This window comes from Lithobates pipiens, unplaced genomic scaffold, assembly GCF_037356315.1.
Source record: "Lithobates pipiens isolate NorthernLeopardFrog02 unplaced genomic scaffold, aLitPip1_a1.2 Scaffold_19, whole genome shotgun sequence".
NCBI classification, from domain to species: domain Eukaryota; kingdom Metazoa; phylum Chordata; class Amphibia; order Anura; family Ranidae; genus Lithobates; species Lithobates pipiens.
In genome coordinates this window covers 554,415,005-554,434,800 of record NW_027507764.1, presented here as the reverse complement: position 1 = coordinate 554,434,800, position 19,796 = coordinate 554,415,005, and the positions used below count along the sequence as shown (strand labels likewise).

Genomic DNA, 19,796 nt, shown 5'->3' with positions numbered 1-19,796 from the left:
AACCCATTAGCAGCCTCTCCATTGCCAATTGATGCAGCCTGCACAGTGCCCATTGGCAGCCTCTCCATTGCCCATTAGCAGCCTCTCCATTGCCAATTAATGCATTCTGCACAGTGCCCATTAGCAACCTCTCTATTTCCCAGTAGCAGCCTCTCCATTGCCAATTAATGCAGCCTGTACAGTGCCCATCAGCAGCCTCTACATTGATAATTAATGCAGGCCATTAATGCAGCCTCACACAGCCTGTGTGTGACTGAGTGCCGGGTACACAGGAGATCACTGCTCTGTGTAATCCTGTGGAGCCAACCCCTTCCTTCCACTCAGAGACAGCAGGAATCAGCGTATTATACGCACACAAGATTTCCCCTGATTTTCAGGGGGGAAAGGTGCGTGTTATACGCCGGTATTTGATACAATTTTCTGTTTTCCTGACGTCAACATGGCAGCATACATGTGATAAATAACAAGCTAAACAGGGGCTAAAATGTATAATCTAACTTTATTACAGTTGTCATGGCAGCCCGGGTGTATATAGGGGCGGAGCTATATCATATGCATGCTGCCATGTTGGCGTCAGGAAAATTGATGAAGGTTTAAAAAGTCTGTCAATAGAGATGCCCACATCATTGTCATTCCATATTTTCCTCTGCCCAAATTTCTTGCCCAAATAGTTTTTAGGGCTTTATAGTCTCATTTCCTTATCTGCCCCCCAGTCTTCAATCAAGTCACCAAGTGATGCCTTACATTGAGAAAGCCAGAATAATTTTCCTGGTAAGGAAGTTTAAATCTTTGAATTCATCAATATTGGAGGAGAGACAAAAAGCCAAACCCTTTGAATGGCTGACAATCTCCAATTTAAAAAAATGAGCAGGACAAATACAATTTGTTTCATCCACAAGTTCAGAAGTGTAGACTAGATCATCAGCTAAGGCTGAATTGTCTCTTCTGTATAATGTTCTGGTCCTGACCACCTTCTCTCTTCCATGAAAAGTATGTTTAGTATAAACCTCTGGCATAAAATGACTGTGTGACTTCCCTTGGAGTGAGGTATTGCCACCTTTTAGGTTGATTGGGGGAGGTCCTTGACCATAAGCTGGACTATCCACCGCCTCCACAATGTACAAAATAGCAGAAAAGCTAGGGAGGCTACCTCTTCACAATAAAGCCGCGTACACACGTGGCGGACTGTCTGGCCAACTTAGTCCGTCAGACAATCCGACGGACAGTCCGTCATACTTTCGAATGAACGGACTTGCCCACACACGGCACTTTTTGAGCGGACTAATACGGCGGACTAAGTCCGCCATACTATCCGCCCTACTTTTGAAATGAACGGACTCGCCCACACACGCGGAGGAAAGTCCGCTCATTTCGAGCGTGTCTCCAGGTAGGCGGGGCCCGCGAAGGAGACGTCGCTGACCCCGCCGCCTGGTATAGACTTAAAGGGGAACCCCAACGCCGAAAAAAATCGGCGCGGGGGTCCCCCCCAAGTCCACAACAGTCCACAACAGACCCTTGTCCGAGCACGCTACCCGGCCGGCCAGGAAAGGGGGGCGAGCGAGCGCCCCCCCTCCTGAGCCGTACCAGGCCGCGTGCCCCAAAGCACCTTGTCCCTATGTTGATGAGGACAAGGGCCTCTTCCCGACAACCCTGGCCGTTGGTTGTCGGGGTCTGCGGGCGGGGGGCTTATCGGAATCCGGGAGCCCCCTTTAATAAGGGGGCCCCCGGATACCGGCCCCCCACCCTATGTGAATGAGTATGGGGTACAATGTACCCCTACCCATTCACCTGTGAAAAAAAGTACAAAAAAAAACAACACAGGGTTAAAATATTTTATTGCACAGCTCCGGGGGTCTTCCGTCTTCGGGGGTCTTCTCGCCGGACTCCTCCGCTATCTTCTTGTAGCTCCTTTGCTAGCGGAGGAGTCCGGCTTTCTTCCTCGGGGGTCTTGTCCCCCTCTTCGGTTCTTCTGCCGGGCCACCGCGCCTTCTTATAGCTCTTTTACAGGCGGTGGCCCGGTCTTCTGTCGTCGCCGCCGCCTTCCGTTCTTCTTCTTCTTCTCCAGGAGATGTTGCCTCGACGATCTCTCCGGCCGGAATGCCAGGGACGCGCTCCGCTGACACTTATATAGGGACAATGGGGCGGTGTCACATGGCTTTATGTCACATGGGTTGGTCACATGGGTTGATGTCACATGGGGACTTTGACATCGTAAGGGGGCGGGGTCACCATGTGACCAACCCATGTGACATAAACCCATGTGACACCGCCCCATTGTCCCTATATAAGTGGCAGCGGAGCGCGTCCCTGGCATTCCGGCCGGAGAGAGCGTCGAGGCAACATCTCCTGGAGAAGAAGAAGAAGAAGAACGGAAGGCGGCGGCGACGGCGGCGACAGAAGACCGGGCCACCGCCTGTAAAAGAGCTATAAGAAGGCGCGGTGGCCCGGCAGAAGAACCGAAGAGGGGGACAAGACCCCCGAAATCGGGAGAAGAGGCCGGCGGCGAGGAAGAAAGCCGGACTCCTCCGCTAGCAAAAGAGCTACAAGAAGATAGCGGAGGAGTCCGGCGAGAAGACCCCCGAAGACGGAAGACCCCCGGAGCTGTGCAATAAAGTATTTTATCTCGTGTGTTGTGTTTTTTTTGGTACTTTTATTTTACAGGTGAATGGGTAGGGGTACATTGTACCCCATACTCATTCACATAGGGTGGGGGGCCGGTATCCGGGGGCCCCCTTATTAAAGGGGGCTCCCGGATTCTGATAAGCCCCCCGCCCGCAGACCCCGACAACCAACGGCCAGGGTTGTCGGGAAGAGGCCCTTGTCCTCATCAACATGGGGACAAGGTGCTTTGGGGTGGGGGGGCCGCGCGGCCCCCCCTTCCCCAAGGCACCCCCCCATGTTGAGGGCACGCGGCCTGGTACGGCTCAGGAGGGGGGGCGCTCGCTCGCCCTCCTTTCCTGGCCGGCCGGGTAGCGTGCTCGGACAAGGGTCTGTTGTGGACTTAGGGGGAACCCCCACGCCGATTTTTTTCGGCGTTGGGGTTCCCCTTTAAGTCCATACCAGGCGGCGGGTACCGCGACGTCTCCGTCGCGGGCCCCGCCTACCTGGATACCCGCTCGAAATGAGCAGACTTTTCTCCGGGCGAGAAAAGTCCGCTCATTTCAAAAGTACGGCGGACTGGCACACACACGGGCGGATTGTCCGCCGAAATGCGAGTCCAGCGGACAGTATTTCCAACATTCCGAAATACTTAGTCCGCCAGACTGCATGCTGAAAAAGTCCGCTGAAGCCCACACACGAGCGGACTGTCTGAAATGTGTTTCGGCGGACTAAGTAGGCCAGACAGTCCGCCCGTGTGTACGCGGCTTTACAGTTATAAAAAACCTCTTTGAATGCCACCTCCACTCCAAAGCTCGTATATCAGGTTTGAGTGTATACTGGTGTGTTCAGTGACCTCCAGGCTACTTATATTCATAAGTAATATTCATGAAGATATCTCATCTCATACCATTGGAGTCCCAGAGAGAAATACAAAGGCAGGTTATTATAATACAATGTTTCAGCAACCGCGCCAAGCTTAAATAGTGATTCTGAATGGAATTGGCATATAAGTTGTGCATACGTAGGACAAGGTTAGCCACTTACTTTGGCTTCTCTAATGGCTCTGGTTCTTTCCGGGCACGACCCACAGGGTTTTTCTCAGCTTCCTCTTCTGTGACAAGATGGAATTCTGCTTCAACTTTACCCTAAATACAAAAAATACAGAAATAATGTATAATTTACAGCAGGCCAGTTACTGGAGCTAAATGTTTCTTATCTAGAGATCCTACCAATAGCAGCCCTTCTGCAGTTGACAGCCCTACCATGTGGAATATTTTAGTTAGCTATTGGACTGCCTACCAAGTATATCAGATTGTCAACCCAATGGTCAAATTAAGGAACTCATGCACCAGGCTGACAAGGCTGCTGTTAATTGAAAAGAAGTGACCTAGCATTGTCAGCCCACAATAGGAAGTGTTGCTACTGGCAGGTTCATTAGGTAACAAATTTCACAAAAATGATTTGCTCAAGAAAACTGTATAGTGAGACATGATGCTAAACATGTTATACATGGGGTGGGGCAGATCTGACTTCTAGCACAGAAGCAACTTTTTGTGTAAGCTCCACCAGGTACATCCACAGACTCCCAAGAAAGTATAGAAGCAGCCCAAATTATCAAGATCAGACACAACGCAGCCTGAGAGGCCATCAGTTGTATGGCTCAGACACAGGGGATGTTTACCTTCCAGCCAGTAGCTTTACATGTCACACTGGACCCAGTGGCGGTTTACAGACTATTTATAGCGGCTGTGAAGGTGGGACTCATCATAGTACCATGCAGCAGCAATTAGGGGGCTACTATGGTCAAAACTCTGTGATTGTCAACAATGGTTTTGCCACCAAGTACTAAGTCATGTTTTTCGAAGGGTTCAAATACTTATTTCACTTGTTAAAATGCAAATCATTTTATAACTTTTTTGAAATGCGTTTTTCTGGATATTTTTGTTGTTATTCTGTCTCTAAGGGATGGATTTACTAAAGGCAAATAAGCTGTTAAATGTGCAAGCCCTACAGTGTAGTGAACACAGTGAAGTTACACTTTGCAAAGAATACCCAATCGTATACAAGGAACATAAATATGACTGGATGATGGGAATCAGCAGGATTTCAAGGGCAAATCCCCTTGCACATTGCAACATCTCTTGCAAAGCATACAGCATACTGTATTTGCCTTTAGTAAATCAACCTCTAAATGTCTGGTGAATAAACTGCCTTTTTATATTTGTATATTCAAACTAGGTCTGTGCCTTTCCTAGGGGTAAAAGATTAAATATGGAATAATTGTTGTGGAAAATTCCTGCCTTTCCTGTAGTTAAAGTGAGCTTTTGGATTTTGCAGAGAAATATCCGTGCATATCAGCAGGCACAGGGTATTTAACTGCAGAAATAGGATTTGGAGTGAACAATAACAAAGCGGTCTGTGAAAAGTGGGGGAGAGACTGACAACTATAGAAGTTCCAGAGTTTGTAGACTTTGGGTTTAAAGCTTAGCAAAAATAATATGTTGCACACCAATGTTGGGAAAGTTGTTTGAAGATCCGAATATTGGGTCCTTCCTCAAGTAAAGCAGGGACAAAAGAGGGGTAGGAGGGTGAATACTTTGTTTGGTTTAGAGGACCTTGAGATGTAGATTAAGCAGTAACCAAAGTGAGCACTTCCCTTCTCCTTTGCAAAATCAAGATATAGCCAAGAGATACAGTAGCTACCCGAGAAAAACATATAATAATAATAATAATAATATACTTGTAAGGCTTTAGGGGGCATTGAGATCATACTTTGATGAGTCTGCAGATTTCCCACAAATCTCCCTGAGGGGCAGACATTTCAGGGGAGGTGACAGGAGGTTGTCTAGTAGCAAAATTCTTTTGTCCCTGTTTTCCCTCAGATTGGGCACACAGTCTGGTGGCAGAGTGAGAATGCTGCACTGGAAATAAGTCTCTGTATCATTCTGGGCATGAAAGGAAAGGAATACCCAAGTTAGTGCAGAATTCCTGTAATGCCCCGTACACACGATCGGAAATTCCGCTAGCAAGTCCGATGTGAGCCTTTGGTCGGAAATTCCAACCGTGTGTACGCTCCATCGGACTTTTGCTGGCGGAATTCCCACCAGCATAAGATTAAGAGCAAATTCTCTATTTTTCGGTCGTAAAAAGTTTAGGTCGGAAATTCCGATCGCCTGTACCAATTCCGACGTGCAAAATTCCTATTCATGCTCGGAAACAATTTGACGCATGCTCTGAAGCATTGAACTTTGAAATTTTCTTGGCTCGTCGTGTTGTACGTCACCACGTTCTTGACGGTCGAAAGTTCAGAGAACTTTTGTGACCTTGTGTATGTAAGCCAAGCTTGAGCGGAATTCCGTTAGAAAAACCATCCAAGTTTTTTCCAACGGAAAATCCGGTCATGTGTACGGGGCATAAGTTATCACGAGTATAGAGATCATATGTGCCATCCCGTCCTGAAGCTGACAGACAAAAAATAAATCTCCATCTGTTTGGTATGTGGTTCTCGGTACAGCTAGTAGGGATCACAGAGCCCACTTATATTGTAAGGTTATTGGACATAAATCTTAAAAAAGTTAGATCAGGCAGCCCTCGAATATCACTGAGTTGCATGATCTGCCAAGCTGGAGTATTTCCTCTTTGAAAGTAAAACTTTGTAGGCAAGAGATAATGTCCCTTGGCTTATACACCTGTAAACTAAGAAGACGGGGGGGTTATTTACAAAAGACAAATACACTTTGCACCGCAAGTGCACTTGGAAGTGCAGTCGCTCCAAATCTAAGGGGTAGATCTGAAATGAGGGGAAGCTCTGCTGATTTTATCATCCAATCATGTGCAGGCTAAAATGCTGTTTTTTATTTTCCTTGCATGTCCCCCTCAGATCTACAGCGACTTTACTTCCAAGTGCACTTTCTGAGCACTTTCAGTGCAAAGTGGATTTTCCTTTAGTAAATAACCCCCAGTGCTTTGGGTGTGTGAATCGATTTGATGGGTGACCCGGCAGGTTTTTACAATAAATCTGTTATAACGCGATCTGTGTTTGTTAAACTGATAATGGCATTCCTCTGGCTTGAAAGTTTGAACATTCAAGCATCCTTCTCAGGTGTGAAGATCCGCAATATGGCCATGCATGTCAAACATGGTGTTTATATGCCATGTCTGCGAATAGTAGAGTGTCCAAAGCTATTCATCTCTAACAGCACCCACTTATTCCACCTCATCCAGCTTCCACACCAGGCCTTGAAGATCACAGCAGAGCTCCAAAACAGCCTTGTGTAGAGCTCATTTGATGTCCACAGCAATTGAAGTAAGTTTGGCTTTTGTGGGAACCTGGAAAATAAACTGAATGTCTGCAGCCACCATTGAGCCTGAGGTCCCTCTGGCAGAGTTATTTGAAGTGGTGGGAGCAGACATATTTATTGTGTTGTCTGGCAGCTCAGCTCTTTATGTCCTGAACATTTCAGGCACAATTTTGCTCAGTTGAGTCTGGGTTTTTTGCAGGAATGGGGGTTTCTATATTTTTCCATTGTTTGTAGAAATTGCACTGTTTAACCACTTACAGACCGGACCATTTTGCTGGTCAAAGACCAGACCACTTTTTGCGATTCGGCACTGCGTCACTTTAACTGACAATTGCACGGTCATGCGACGTGGCTCCCAAACAAAATTGACGTCCTTTTTTTCCCACAAATAGAGCTTTCTTTTGGTGGTATTTGATCACCCCTGCGGTTTTTATTTTTTTGCGATATAAACAAAAATAGAGCGACAATTTTGAATTATAAAAAAATTATAACTTTTTGTTATAATAAATATCCCCCCCAAAATATATCAAAAAAACTTTTTTTCCCCTCAGTTTAGGCCGATACGTATTCTTCTACATATTTTTGGTAAAAAAAAAATCGCAATAAGCGATTATTGATCGGTTTGCGCAAAAGTTATAGCGTTTACAAAATAGAGGATAGTTTTATGGCATTTTTATTAATAATTTTTTTTTTTACTAGTAATGGCGGCAAACAGCGATTTTTATTGTGACTGCGACATTATGGCAGACACATCAGACATTTTTGACACATTTTTGGGACCATTGTCATTTATACAGCAATCACTGCTATATAAATGCAGTGATTCCTGTGTAAATGACACTGGCAGTGAAGGGGTTAACCAGTGTGTGGCAGTGTAGGGGTTAAGTGTTCCTAGAGGTGTGTTACTAACTGTTGGGGGCTGGGCTTTCATTTAGTGAAGATCAGCGTCACTAGTTGCTAGGCAGAATGGAGAAATTCTGTTTACAACAGCATTTCTCCATTCAGCCGCCCCGTGAGACGATCACGGGTATGCCCGCGGCGATCGAGTCCGCGGGACCCGCGACCGGACTCACGGGGGTCCCGACCAGCACGGGAGCGCACCGGCGGTGGTGTGCTCCCGATGGCAGGGCGGCAAATTTAAAGGGACGTACAGGTACGCCCATTTGCCTGCCCGTGCCATTCTGCCGACGTACATCGGCGTGCGCTGCTCGGGAACTGGTTAAAGCTTCAAAATGATCGGTGGTGCCGGAGCTCACAGTCTATGCTGTCTGCTCCATTGCAAGCTAAGCTACAAACCTTCTTTTGGTACTTTGTACGTTGTAACTTTGTAACTGTTGTTGATCTGTCTAAAAGCCTGGACCAGATTAAATTAACTTCTTTCTATGCCCTGTAATACCTAGAGATTTGGAAGATTCTGTTCAAAGCTTGGGATATTTGTTTATAACCTAACCCTGCTTTAAAATTTTCCACAACTTTATCCCAGACCTGTCTGGTGTGTTCCTTGGCCTTCATGATGCTGTTTGTTAACTAAGGTTCTCTAACAAACTGCTGAGGGCTTCACAGAACAGCTGTGTTTATACTGAGATTAAAGTACACATAGGTGGATTCTATTTACTATTTAGGTGACTTCTGAAGGCAATTGGTTCCACTAGATTTTAGTTAGGGGTATCAGAGTAAAAGGGGCTGAATACAAATGCACGCCACACTTTTCAGATATTTGTAAAAAATATTGAAAACCATTTATAATTTTCCTTCCACTTCACATTTATGTGCCACTTTGTGTTGGCCTATCATATAAAATTCCAATAAAATATATTTATGTTCTTGGTTGTAACATGACAAAATGTGGAAAATGTCATGGGGTATGAATATTTCAAGGCACTGTATATCATATCAGTAATTCTATTGAAAAAAATCTCAGAATTTCATTTTTGGATATCTGTACATATGGCCAAGACCGCTATGCTTTGCTTATTTGGTTATGTGGATAAACTCGACTCAGCTTCAGCACCTGATAAACATATCATCTCTAACTGGTCTCTACTATGTCTGCTTACAGCCTGTAAAGTGATACTTACATTTTGGATGACATCCACACCTCAATCAAGTACAATGGTCAAACTGGATTTAAAGGCCTTGGTGTATATAGGAAAAGTGGAAATCACTGTACAGGCCTTTGGCCCTATAAAACATTTCTTTACCAGATGGTACATTTTCATGGAGTATACTTTGTCTGATTCTGAAATAAAGCCGCTGATGACACCATTCCAATATACAGAGCAGTGTGCTAAAACTAACGTCGCTAATTCTCTGTGCTGATTGAAACTTCAATAATCATCCTTTCCCTTAAGTCTACTATGGCTAGTTTCTGAGGAGCTTAGTTGTTAGATACGAACATGCTACTTGAATTCTTACTATGGATTAAAGTGGTTGTATACTCGATTTTTAAACTTTTACCTACAGGAAAGCCTATAATAAGGCTTACCTGTAGGTAAAAAAAATATCTCCTAAACCTGTACGGTTTAGGAGATATCCCCCTCGGTATGCGCCGCTGACTGCAGCGGCGCATGCGCACAAGGGGATTCTCGGCCTGAAAATCTGGCAGTGGCCGGCGGCCGGAATGAAATCTCCCGCACGCATGCACGGGAGTGACGATATCGCGGCTCCTGCCACTCACAGCGCCGGAGCCACGATACCCGGAAGAAACGCCGAGGGAGCATGTCAGCTCCCTCAGCGTGGATCGGGCCAGATGTCGGGGCCTCATTCTAAGGTAAGTATTTCATAATGAGCTACTATGCGGTGCATACTAGCTCATTATGCCTTTTGCTTTGCAGGTTTTAAAAAAAAAAAAAAAATGTGCGGGTTTACTACCGCTTTAATATGTTTTTTTCTGTTTTCTTTTGTATTGTTTTTCTATATAAAGATATGAGTACATGTGACTAATTTACTCTTGATTTACTGCTAAGTCTATATTTTTTGATCAAGAGTACCATTCATCCATGTTTGAATCTAGATTGGTTGAACATATTTCATTCAGATTTAGTTGGGTTGGATATCGTGAAACTGACTAATCTATATGTCTTAACTATTGAAGTTAATGTTCTATAGTGTTTTCCTTTCTCTTTTTTTTGTATTTATTTTGTATTGCAGTCCATTGTACATTGTGACACACAAACAATTCTGATTCTGCTTTCACTGTGGGAAACAACTCACTTTGTAAAACGTAAAGCATTTACAAAATTGCAGAGAGGGGCCATCATCACAAGGAAACCTGCTGAGGAAGCAAGCAATGGACTGTATGGATAGACATTGAAATAGCTCCAGGCCAGATTTATATCAAGTTCTGTACAAGGCCTATATATGTTTATATATTAACTACTATATTAACTACATCATGTGCATAAGATATTTTGCAGACTATATGCACCGCCACAAGATTCCGTGCTTACCGTGAGCTCTCCGGTTTTTACGAATGGCCACCAACCCCGAATGCGTTTTTGCTGAAAGATGGAGATCTTGTTTTCGTCCTTCAAGGTGGTGGCCATGCCGAGGTCACAGCTCTTGGATGTCTTGGCTCCTCGATGGAAACCATTCAGATTAAGTTCAATGGAGCCTGCAATGAATGGGTGGAAACAGAAATCCATGAAAAGTTAAGGTCCACTTGCTTAAAAATACTGCTTAAAGGGGATGTTTAGTCTTATTAATTATTTAAGACTTATTTCAAAGAGATGCATTTGAAGTATGTAATCTTATCAATGTGTGACCTTGTTTTTTATGTGGTATGTAAAAATACAGATACATGGGAGGCAGCCACATTTACTGATTTCATACTCAGACTCATACTTATGCTGACTAATACATATTAAAAAGACAGGACAGGAAATTTCCCAAATAGGGACATAGCTATTGGCAGGTTCTAAGCCTTTCCAAGCAATATATATATATATATATATATATATATATATATATATATACATATATATATATATATATATATAAAATATCAGTTTATAAACATTTAAGCTAACCAAACCTGAACAGGGGTTTTTTTTTTTTTACTATGTACTGGAAATACATACCCAGGAAATCATCAGATGAAAGTCTCTCAAAGTCCCAGACCTGCATTACCAGCACGGCAGGAATTTTACGTTCTGTCTTCTCCAGTGAGAAAATATTTTCTCTCTTGCTGACCACTACTTGTTTCTCTGCTGGTAAGTAGTGAAAGGGGTATACAAAACGCCAGTTGAAGTTTCCTTCTCCGGTCAGAGAGTTATAGTGGACATCTGTTTCCTGACTGTCTTCTTCAAGGCCCTTCAACCATCTGAAATCAATATCAGTCCCTTACTAAAAATGGGAGCATAGCACAAAGTCCATCTTGTGTTTACATCAAATCTATAAAATCTATATACTGGAAAATTACAAGAGAAATTGTGAGGAAACCAAAGAATTAACTTACCCAGTTCACCTATCTGAGGAAACTGCCTTAAGGTCTCTCTGTTGACCTACATGCTACTGAAGCCCATATTTACAGTATATTAACTGCACTTTATATACCATCTTACCCTTTAACATAGATGTCGCTTGATTTTTGCCCAGTGAAAATATTCTCATCCTCCAGGATCACATCCTCTGTGTTCCAAATTATTATCCTTAATTCATACCTGCAAAATAAAATGATTGAAGTTCACTGTTAGGATTTACATTGAAAGAAAAATTAAAAAAGAAAACATTAAAAAAAAAAAAAAAAAAAATATATATATATATATATATATATATATATATATATATATAAATATATTTGTTGTAGATGGAAAACAACATGGCAAAAAGAAAAGTAGCTTGTCACTAGTATTGCCTGTTGTCACCCTGCAGTTCATTTTTCCTTTAACTTGCATGCCTTGCTCGGCACCATGTCTCTTTGTGGAGGCAGCAATTTTGGTAGAGGCAGGACTTTGCTTCCTCATGTCATTGCTGACCCTGACTATAGGTGATCTGATGGCTGATGATTGTGTAGCAAGTCCTCCAAAAATAAAAACAACAAAAACATGACTCTAGACTGGTTATGTAAGAAACGTATGAATGAGCGGGTTGAGGAGTCATGTTGTGTATGTTATTGAGAAGGTGCCCCTCATGGGCAAGTTGACTTTAAAATATAAATTCACCCAAAGCAGATTCCTCAAGTAGGAAGAGGCAGATTTGTTCCCCGATTCTGACCATTCTTGCTGTCCAGAACACAACTGGAAGACATTTTCCTGCCATAAATAAATAAGTAAATATATTCCTTCCAGTCTTTGCTCTCTCCTTATATCCTTAGAGAAACCGCACTATTCACAAGTGTGCTCGGCAAATGCCATGGTCATGAAAGGGCTTAGATAGCATTTATAGTAGTGTTGAACTGTAATGCCGCATACACACGATTGGACATTGATCGGACATTCCGACAACAAAATCCATGGATTTTTTCCGACGGATGTTGGCTTAAACTTGTATTGCATACACACGGCCACACAAAGTTGGTTGGAAATTGCGAACGTCAAGAATGCGGTGCCGTACAACACGTACGACGAGCCGAAAAAAATTAAGTTCATTAGCCAGTGCTGCTCTTCTGCTTGTTTCCTAGCATTCGTGGAACTTTGTGTCGGAATTGTGTACACACGATCAGAATTTATGCAAGCGGAAAATTTGAGGTCCGGATCTAAAATTTTGTGAGACGGAAATTCCAATGGAAACTGTCCAATGGAGCCTACACATGGTCGGAATTTCCAACAACAGCTCCGACAACAGCACATTTTACATCGGAAAGTCCGACAGTGTGTACGGGGCATTAGTCTGTTAAATTGCTGCACATTTTCACTGGCAAGTTGTACACTTGCAAAGCACTTGAAGCACAAGTTCTAGTTGACACTTTCCAATTTGTAGCAAATTTGCGTGGCTAGTCTCTAGCATAAGCAAATTTGAAGTGATGAGTCTACAGCAAGAGCTCGGCAAGCCACAGTGACCCCTGTGGTGGGATGACTATTGCACAACATGCCTGAACCTTGAAATTGCAGCAGACTTGCAAAATATTTGCAAAGAAAGTTGATCTGGAGTCATGCAATGCAGACTTGCTGTGATTGTGCAACAAATTTGTGAAGCCTGACAAGTCTAGCAATAGCTTAGCAAGTCATTTTCAAACTTTTAGGTCAATTGTGTGTGCTGGAATCCTTAACATGGAGAGGATCTAAAGGGAGGGTGGGATGAACTTCCACTGCACCAAACATGCAAGACAGCCATAAACCCATAGGAATGGCAGCATCTCTGAACTTTTCACTTACACCCTGCACAAAAACAAGCATCCATACTGTGCAATGGTCTGACTCTGAAAAACAATTGCTTTAGCCTAAAATCAACAGCGATAGTGATTCATCAAAGTTCAAATGAACAGTAGTGGATATTAGTAAAAATTGCAGTTACCCTTTGGGCTTACGAGGTGAAATATCCACCGGAGGACCAGGAAGTGGCAGGTCAGTTGGAAACATGTCAATCCACATCTGTATCCGACCCTGGAGGATAAAAACAGCTCACATTTACATCTTTTGAATTTTAATTACCACACTGTAAATTTCTGTAAGACACAGCATCTCAGTTATGTAAAATTTACTCCATAATAACAGTGAAAATTCAAAATGGCAAGCCTATTGTAAGGTACAATACCTTACAATTGACATATCATGTTTTAACCTGGCCGGATAATGACTTCCATAATTTTTTAGTAGAACAGCTTTTTAAAGTACAACGTATATCTAAAGCATAAACTAAATGGTCACACATTTCCACACACATACTTGAAAATCATGTGGTAAAACCTTCCAAGGAGAATGGAGGCCGTCATAGCTGCAAGGATGGCAATGTCCTATTAACCTCCCTGGCGGTATGATTATTTCAGATTTTAGGTGCTGAAAGCGGTACAATTATTTTGCATGAAAATTTGGCGTTTTATATTGTAGTCCTTTAATTCTTAGAAATTACTCAGTTAAATCTGTCCAAACCAGAGTCTAGCAGACATTCCGGGTATGATAAAGTTGAAAAAAAATGAAATCATAAATTATAATATAATAAATAACTATAAATAATTATACCAAATAATAATATAACATTAATAAAAATTATTCAATAATGTAATCAAATCAAAAACACTGAAATTTGCTCAGGTGCAGAACTGTCACTGTCATTACTTTTCAGTATTTGATGACGGATCTCCCCACAAATCGCTATCGCTCAATTCTGCAAGTGATTACAATTTATTATCGCTGTTTTCTAGCTGGTATAAAATAATTTTTGATGTAAAGGGACAGTTTTGGTTGCTATGGACAATCTCCAGTTTCCAGGCATAAAGAACAGTTTTTATAATATAAAACTGCATGCAGGACACTGGGCAGACCACTAGGGACAAAGGGGATGTGAAATAATTACATACAGCAATGTAATCTGTAAGATTACATTATACTGTATGTATACTGTGTGTTTCACTTTTTGAATTTGGAGCCGATCTCCGTCCCAACGTCGCAACGCTTGCAGGGAACGGAGATCGGCTCTGTGATGAATCGAGCGGAGGACGAGCCGCTCGTACAGTGGGGAGACATTGCTGGATCCAAGGGAGAAGGTAAGTAAACCTCCTCCTGCATTCAGCGATGCAGTCCCGAGTCTGGCTCGGGGTTACCGCTTTTGGTATAAAACTTCCACCCCGACCCAGACTTGGGAATACCGCCAGGGGAGTTAATGCTCATACCTTGAAATAGGATGCCCAACAAGAGTAAATAGGTGTGGTTAGGTAATCCCATATTTTTGGTCCTATAATATGTTTCTATAAGAGAAGTCTTTGAGGAACTCCCGCCATGGATCATGGCAGCAGGTGAGCACATGATTCTGCTGCCATCAATCTACAGAAGTACTTTGAGTAGCTTTATGGTTGATAGAGTTTCTTTAAAGTCAATGATTTTTTGTTGAATTTTTTAGATAAGCAATTTATATATTTATCAAGGGTGCACAGATCCAAGTCAATGATTCTTCTCTTAGACGAGGTCCTCTATGACTCATAATTCAGCTGCCCCTCATCCTAAGTCTATATTGAGTGCAGTATTGCTGTGCAGAATATAGGTAGCCTAGACCTCAAAAGTCTTTCCTGCTTACCTGTTCAATTCCTGGCTTATCTCTGTGATACAGAGGTCGGGTTTCAATGTGCTCTGGAACGAGTTTACATCCAATGCCGGGGATCTCTTGCCAAGAATGAAGAACCTTCAGTGCCAGGTGCTCATATGATTCTACTTGCTCATCTATCAAAAAGGCAGCAAAATGGATTATAAAATAAGAAAAGTTTATGTTCAAAATCCTCTCAGCATGTGCTTAACCCTCTGCATGCTAGAACTTGCTCAAACACATTCCTGGCTATTTTAAAACATACCCTAATTTTTACTGAGAGTGTTAGGGTCCTTTCACACGGGGCGGATCAGTTCTGATCCGCCCCGTGGATGTCCGTTTGCTCAGCGGGGATCACTCCGCCGATCCCCGCTGAGCAGGGAGATGACAGCTCCGTCTCTGCACACTGCGCAGGGACGGACCTGTCACAGCGCCGCTCTCCCCTATGGGAGATCGGATGACGACGGACCGCAGTGCCCGTCGTCATCCGATCCGATCCGCAGACGGATGGAAAAATAGCTTTTTCCTCCGTTACACTTTTTCGGATCGGAGCGGGTCGGATGTCAGCGGACATGTCACCGCTGACATCCGACGCTCCATAGAGCTCTATGGAGCACCCGTTCAGGTCCGCCTGAAAAACTGACAGGCGGGCCTGAACGGGACGTCAGTGTGAAAGAGGCCTTACTCCAGTAAAACCTATTTATTAGTATTGGACACAACAGGGAAGGGATAGCAAATGTTATTACAGTCTGTGTCCCCACCAAAAAAAAATCTTTGAAATCTTACCCTGGTGGCCAAGCAGGAGATAAAAAAAATCTCCCCCAATCCAATACAATACAGAAAGAACAAAAGAGTTGCTATAAATATTTACCCACTATATTATATATAAAAAAAAAAAAAAAAAAGCTTTATTGTCGTCTGTGAATTCGCTGGAGAGAATATGCTCATTTACATTCCTCTGACCACACAAAAAATGAGGGGACATCTCCCCCAAAGAAGACACAGAAAATATTGAAAGACCTGGTAGATGTTTCTCTTCCATACTTTCCCCAAAAATAATAAATACAGTGCATCCAGAAAGTATTCACAGCGCTTCACTTTTCCCACATTTTGTTATGTTACAGCTTTATTTCAAAATGGATTAAATTCATTATTTTCCTCAAAATTCTACAAACATTACCCCATAATGACAATGTGAAAGAGGGTTGTTTTAATTCTTTGCAAATTTATTAAAAATAAAAAATGAAAAAATCACATGTACATAATTATTCACAGCCTTTGCCATGACACTTAAAATTGAGCTCAAGTGAATCCGGTTTCCACTGATCATCCGTGAGATGTTTCTACAACTTGATTGGAGTCCACCTGTGGTAAATTCAGTTGATTGGACATGATTTGGAAAGGCACACACCTGTCTATCTAAGGTCCCACAGGTAATAGCGCATGTCAGAGCACAAACCAAGTCATGAAGTCCAAGGAATTGTCTGTAGACCTCCAAGACAGCATTGTTTCGAGGCACAAATCTGGGGAAGGGTACAGAGAAATTTCTGCAGCATTGAAGATCCCAATGAGCACAGTGGCCACAATCATCCGTAAATGGAAAAAGTTTGGAACCACCAGGACTCTTCCTAGAGCTGGCTGCCCGGCCAAACTCAGGGGAGAAGGGCCTTCCTTAAGGATGTGACCAAGAACCCGATGGCCATTCTGGCAGAGCTCCAGCATTTCTCTGTGCAGAAATGAGAACCTTTCAGAAGAACAACCATCTGTGCAGCACCCCACCAATCAGGCCTGTACAGTAGAGTGGCCAGACGGAAGCCACACCTCAATAAAAGTCACATGACAGCTCGCCTGGAGCATGCCACAAGGCACCTGAAGGACTCTCAAACCGTAAGAAACAATTCTCTAGTCTGATGAAACAAAGATTGAACTCTTTGGCCTGAGTGGCAAGAGGAGGAAACCAGGCACCGCTCATCACCTGGCCAATACCATCAGAAAGGATACCAACCTCCTCTGCAGTAATAGAGTCAAAAAAGGAAAGTATTGGATGTAGTAGTTGTGGCGGTATGTCAAGCAGAGAGATATCTGGGCAGTGGAGATCTCAATGGAGAAATAATGGAGAAATGGAGTACAGGCATGCCCCACTTTTAAGTACACAATGGGGTTTATTTACTAAAGCTTGAAAGTGCAAAATCAGGCTCACTTCTGCATAGAAACCAATGAGTTTCCAGGTTTTATTACCAAAGCTTAATTGAACAAGCTGTGGTTAGAAGTTCATTGGTTTCTATGCAGAAGTGAGCCTGATTTTGCACTTTCAAGCTTTAGTAAATAAACCCCATTGTGTACTTAAAGTGGGTTATGGCTGTAATGAATAAAAATGAGTACTACCTTGTAAGGGCCCATTGGACATCTATGACATCTCTGATCTCAATGGTTTTCTAAAGAAGCATTGGGGCATAACAACTGTACAATATGTCAAGAATATTTGCTACTTACCATCTTGATCAAACACAGTTTTTCCATTAAAAACTTTGTTTCCAATCTGTATCTGGCCCGGAGTAAATACTGGAACACCTAAATTGTTGTCTTTACACAGTTTGGTGAGTATTTCTGAGGGCTTGGTGCTGTCTCTCCAAGCATTGTATCCTTCTCTAGAATGAAGACCAAATGAACAGTTTATTTTATGTTTTATTTAATGCAAGTTGAGTCAATAAATGCAATGTAAATATGACTGTATGTATAAGTAGAATAGTATGTAATAAAGTTCTATAAAAGTAGATTTATTTTTTTCCATTTTTCAGTATCAGCCAATTGGAATGTTTTCACGTTAACCTAAAGGTAAATTTAATTTTTTTTTGGTGTTAACTCAAAAAACACTATAGGCAAAAACAAACAAACAAACAAAAGTGTTTATTTAGAAAAAACAGAGTAGGGGACAGTTAGAACCTTTGGGTTCCCTTCCTGTGTCTAATTCTATGTGAGAGATTTTTGCTCCTTTTTTGGTGATAACCTTGAGCAGACCAGGAAGGGAGAAGAAATCTTTAACGCAGACACTATGACAATAAAAACATATTTCATAAGTAGAGTGGAAAAACCAGAAGAGCTTTTTCTCAGAGTCTATCGGGGGTACGGGATTCAATCTGTACCATGAGTTATTTAGCACCATCTTCAGGTGGAATGGATAAAAGGTAAACAAAACTGTAGGCCAGCCCCTAGGACCTATTTAGCACCTCCCACACTAGATAGGCTTCAGTTGTAGTAAGCAGTATGAAAAAAAAACACATTAGGGGGTCTGTGAGGGAGGGATTTTATGGTAAGAGCAATAATCCTCTTTTCTTTGTCATCTATTAAGGGACACAGCTTCCAATCTCCACCTGGTAAAACTTCTCAAAAGCAGATCTGGAAAAAAGAATGTCCATCCACTAAAGGACACTAAGCTAAACTAGTATAGCTAGTATGTGTAGGGTTATATAGGCTGGCTTGCGGTATTGTTTGCCTTGTGTCTATATCACCTTAAGGTGGAGATATATACCCATGGTTTATATAGGCTCCTATGTCCCTTTAAAGAACAAAAAACAGATATAAAAATGTATTTTTAAATAGACATATTGACTTTGAGTTTGGGTGATGAAAGGTTAGCCCAAAACTCTAGCTGTCTGCTCTTCGGCAATCTAAAAGGCTTGTTCACCCTCCCTCTGCAGTGAGCCTGAAGGAAGGGTCATTGTGTGATGGTATTGGTAATGCCACTATCGAATGACAACTTCCGATACACCAAATGGTACTTTTTAAAAACATTTTTGCATCGGTACATATTTCCCCTGGCAGTGGCCAGCTCCCTAAGCCCTTTGTTTGACATATCCAATCTTATTACCCTAAAAATGGTCAGAATTTGCAGAATTCGTCCACCATATATTCAGGAAACTTTAGCAATTTCCACATTTTTTTTTAAGTACTGTATGCATTGAATGGGCTTGTATAGCGCTGTTAAGTCAAAAAAAGTACATTCAATTGCCAACCTCTCTTGCTTTCTCCTGAGTTGAACAGGGGCTAGAGACCCTGGCTTATGGATTTTGTAGTGTGAAAAGAGCAGTGCACATAACCGCAACTATTGTGCATTGCTCATTCCAAACAAAAGTAAGTGGGGGAAAGGAGAAGCTTGGGAGTTCATAGAGGACGTTGGAAGAAGTAAAAAAAAAAAAACACATAAAGAAACATATTCAAGGTTTAGATTTGATCTTGTGTCCCTCAAAGAATGAAATAAAAATGTATAGCTATAGAAACACTTTGACTTAACCCCTAAATCGAGCCCTTGACTCCTAGCTCCTTCAGCACTTAGCATATAACCTAAACCTAACACTTAACCCCTAACACAGGCTTTTGACTCCTAAACCCCCTTTTAACACTTAACCACTTAAAACTCTAAAACAAATTTTATCCCTAACACTCACATAACAACCGAAAAGCTAATCCCTAACACTAAGTAACTTTCTGACTAATATTTTAATGAGTCACTGCATCAAAATCCAACAGGTCCTCCAATGAAAAATGTGATAACCAAGTTTCTGGCATCAGAAGCTACTGACCTGACACGCACTGCTGTTTCTTTTTCAAGCGCATTAATCTACGGGTGCGTATTTTAACTCAAGTACTGACATTGTTTAATTGCTAATTCTCTATCACTTTCCCTAACTTTGTATCTAGACTCTAGAGTCCACTGTACTC

The 19,796-nt window shown here is 42.4% G+C and overlaps 1 protein-coding gene across 3 annotated transcripts in view; it reads right to left on the bottom strand.

Moving 5' to 3' along the window:
* FER1L6 (fer-1 like family member 6) overlaps window positions 1-19,796 on the bottom strand; it is a 276,448-nt gene that overhangs the window by 21,440 nt on the left and 235,212 nt on the right. For all 3 annotated transcript variants that reach the window (XM_077493299.1, XM_077493300.1, XM_077493301.1), the window contains exons 34-40: window positions 17,571-17,725; window positions 15,072-15,214; window positions 13,356-13,444; window positions 11,465-11,563; window positions 10,982-11,223; window positions 10,352-10,515; window positions 3,646-3,746 (exon numbers count right to left, since the gene is read on the bottom strand). In XM_077493299.1, coding sequence (XP_077349425.1) covers window positions 3,646-3,746; window positions 10,352-10,515; window positions 10,982-11,223; window positions 11,465-11,563; window positions 13,356-13,444; window positions 15,072-15,214; window positions 17,571-17,725 — 993 coding nt within the window. The remainder of the gene's footprint in view (window positions 1-3,645; window positions 3,747-10,351; window positions 10,516-10,981; window positions 11,224-11,464; window positions 11,564-13,355; window positions 13,445-15,071; window positions 15,215-17,570; window positions 17,726-19,796) is intronic.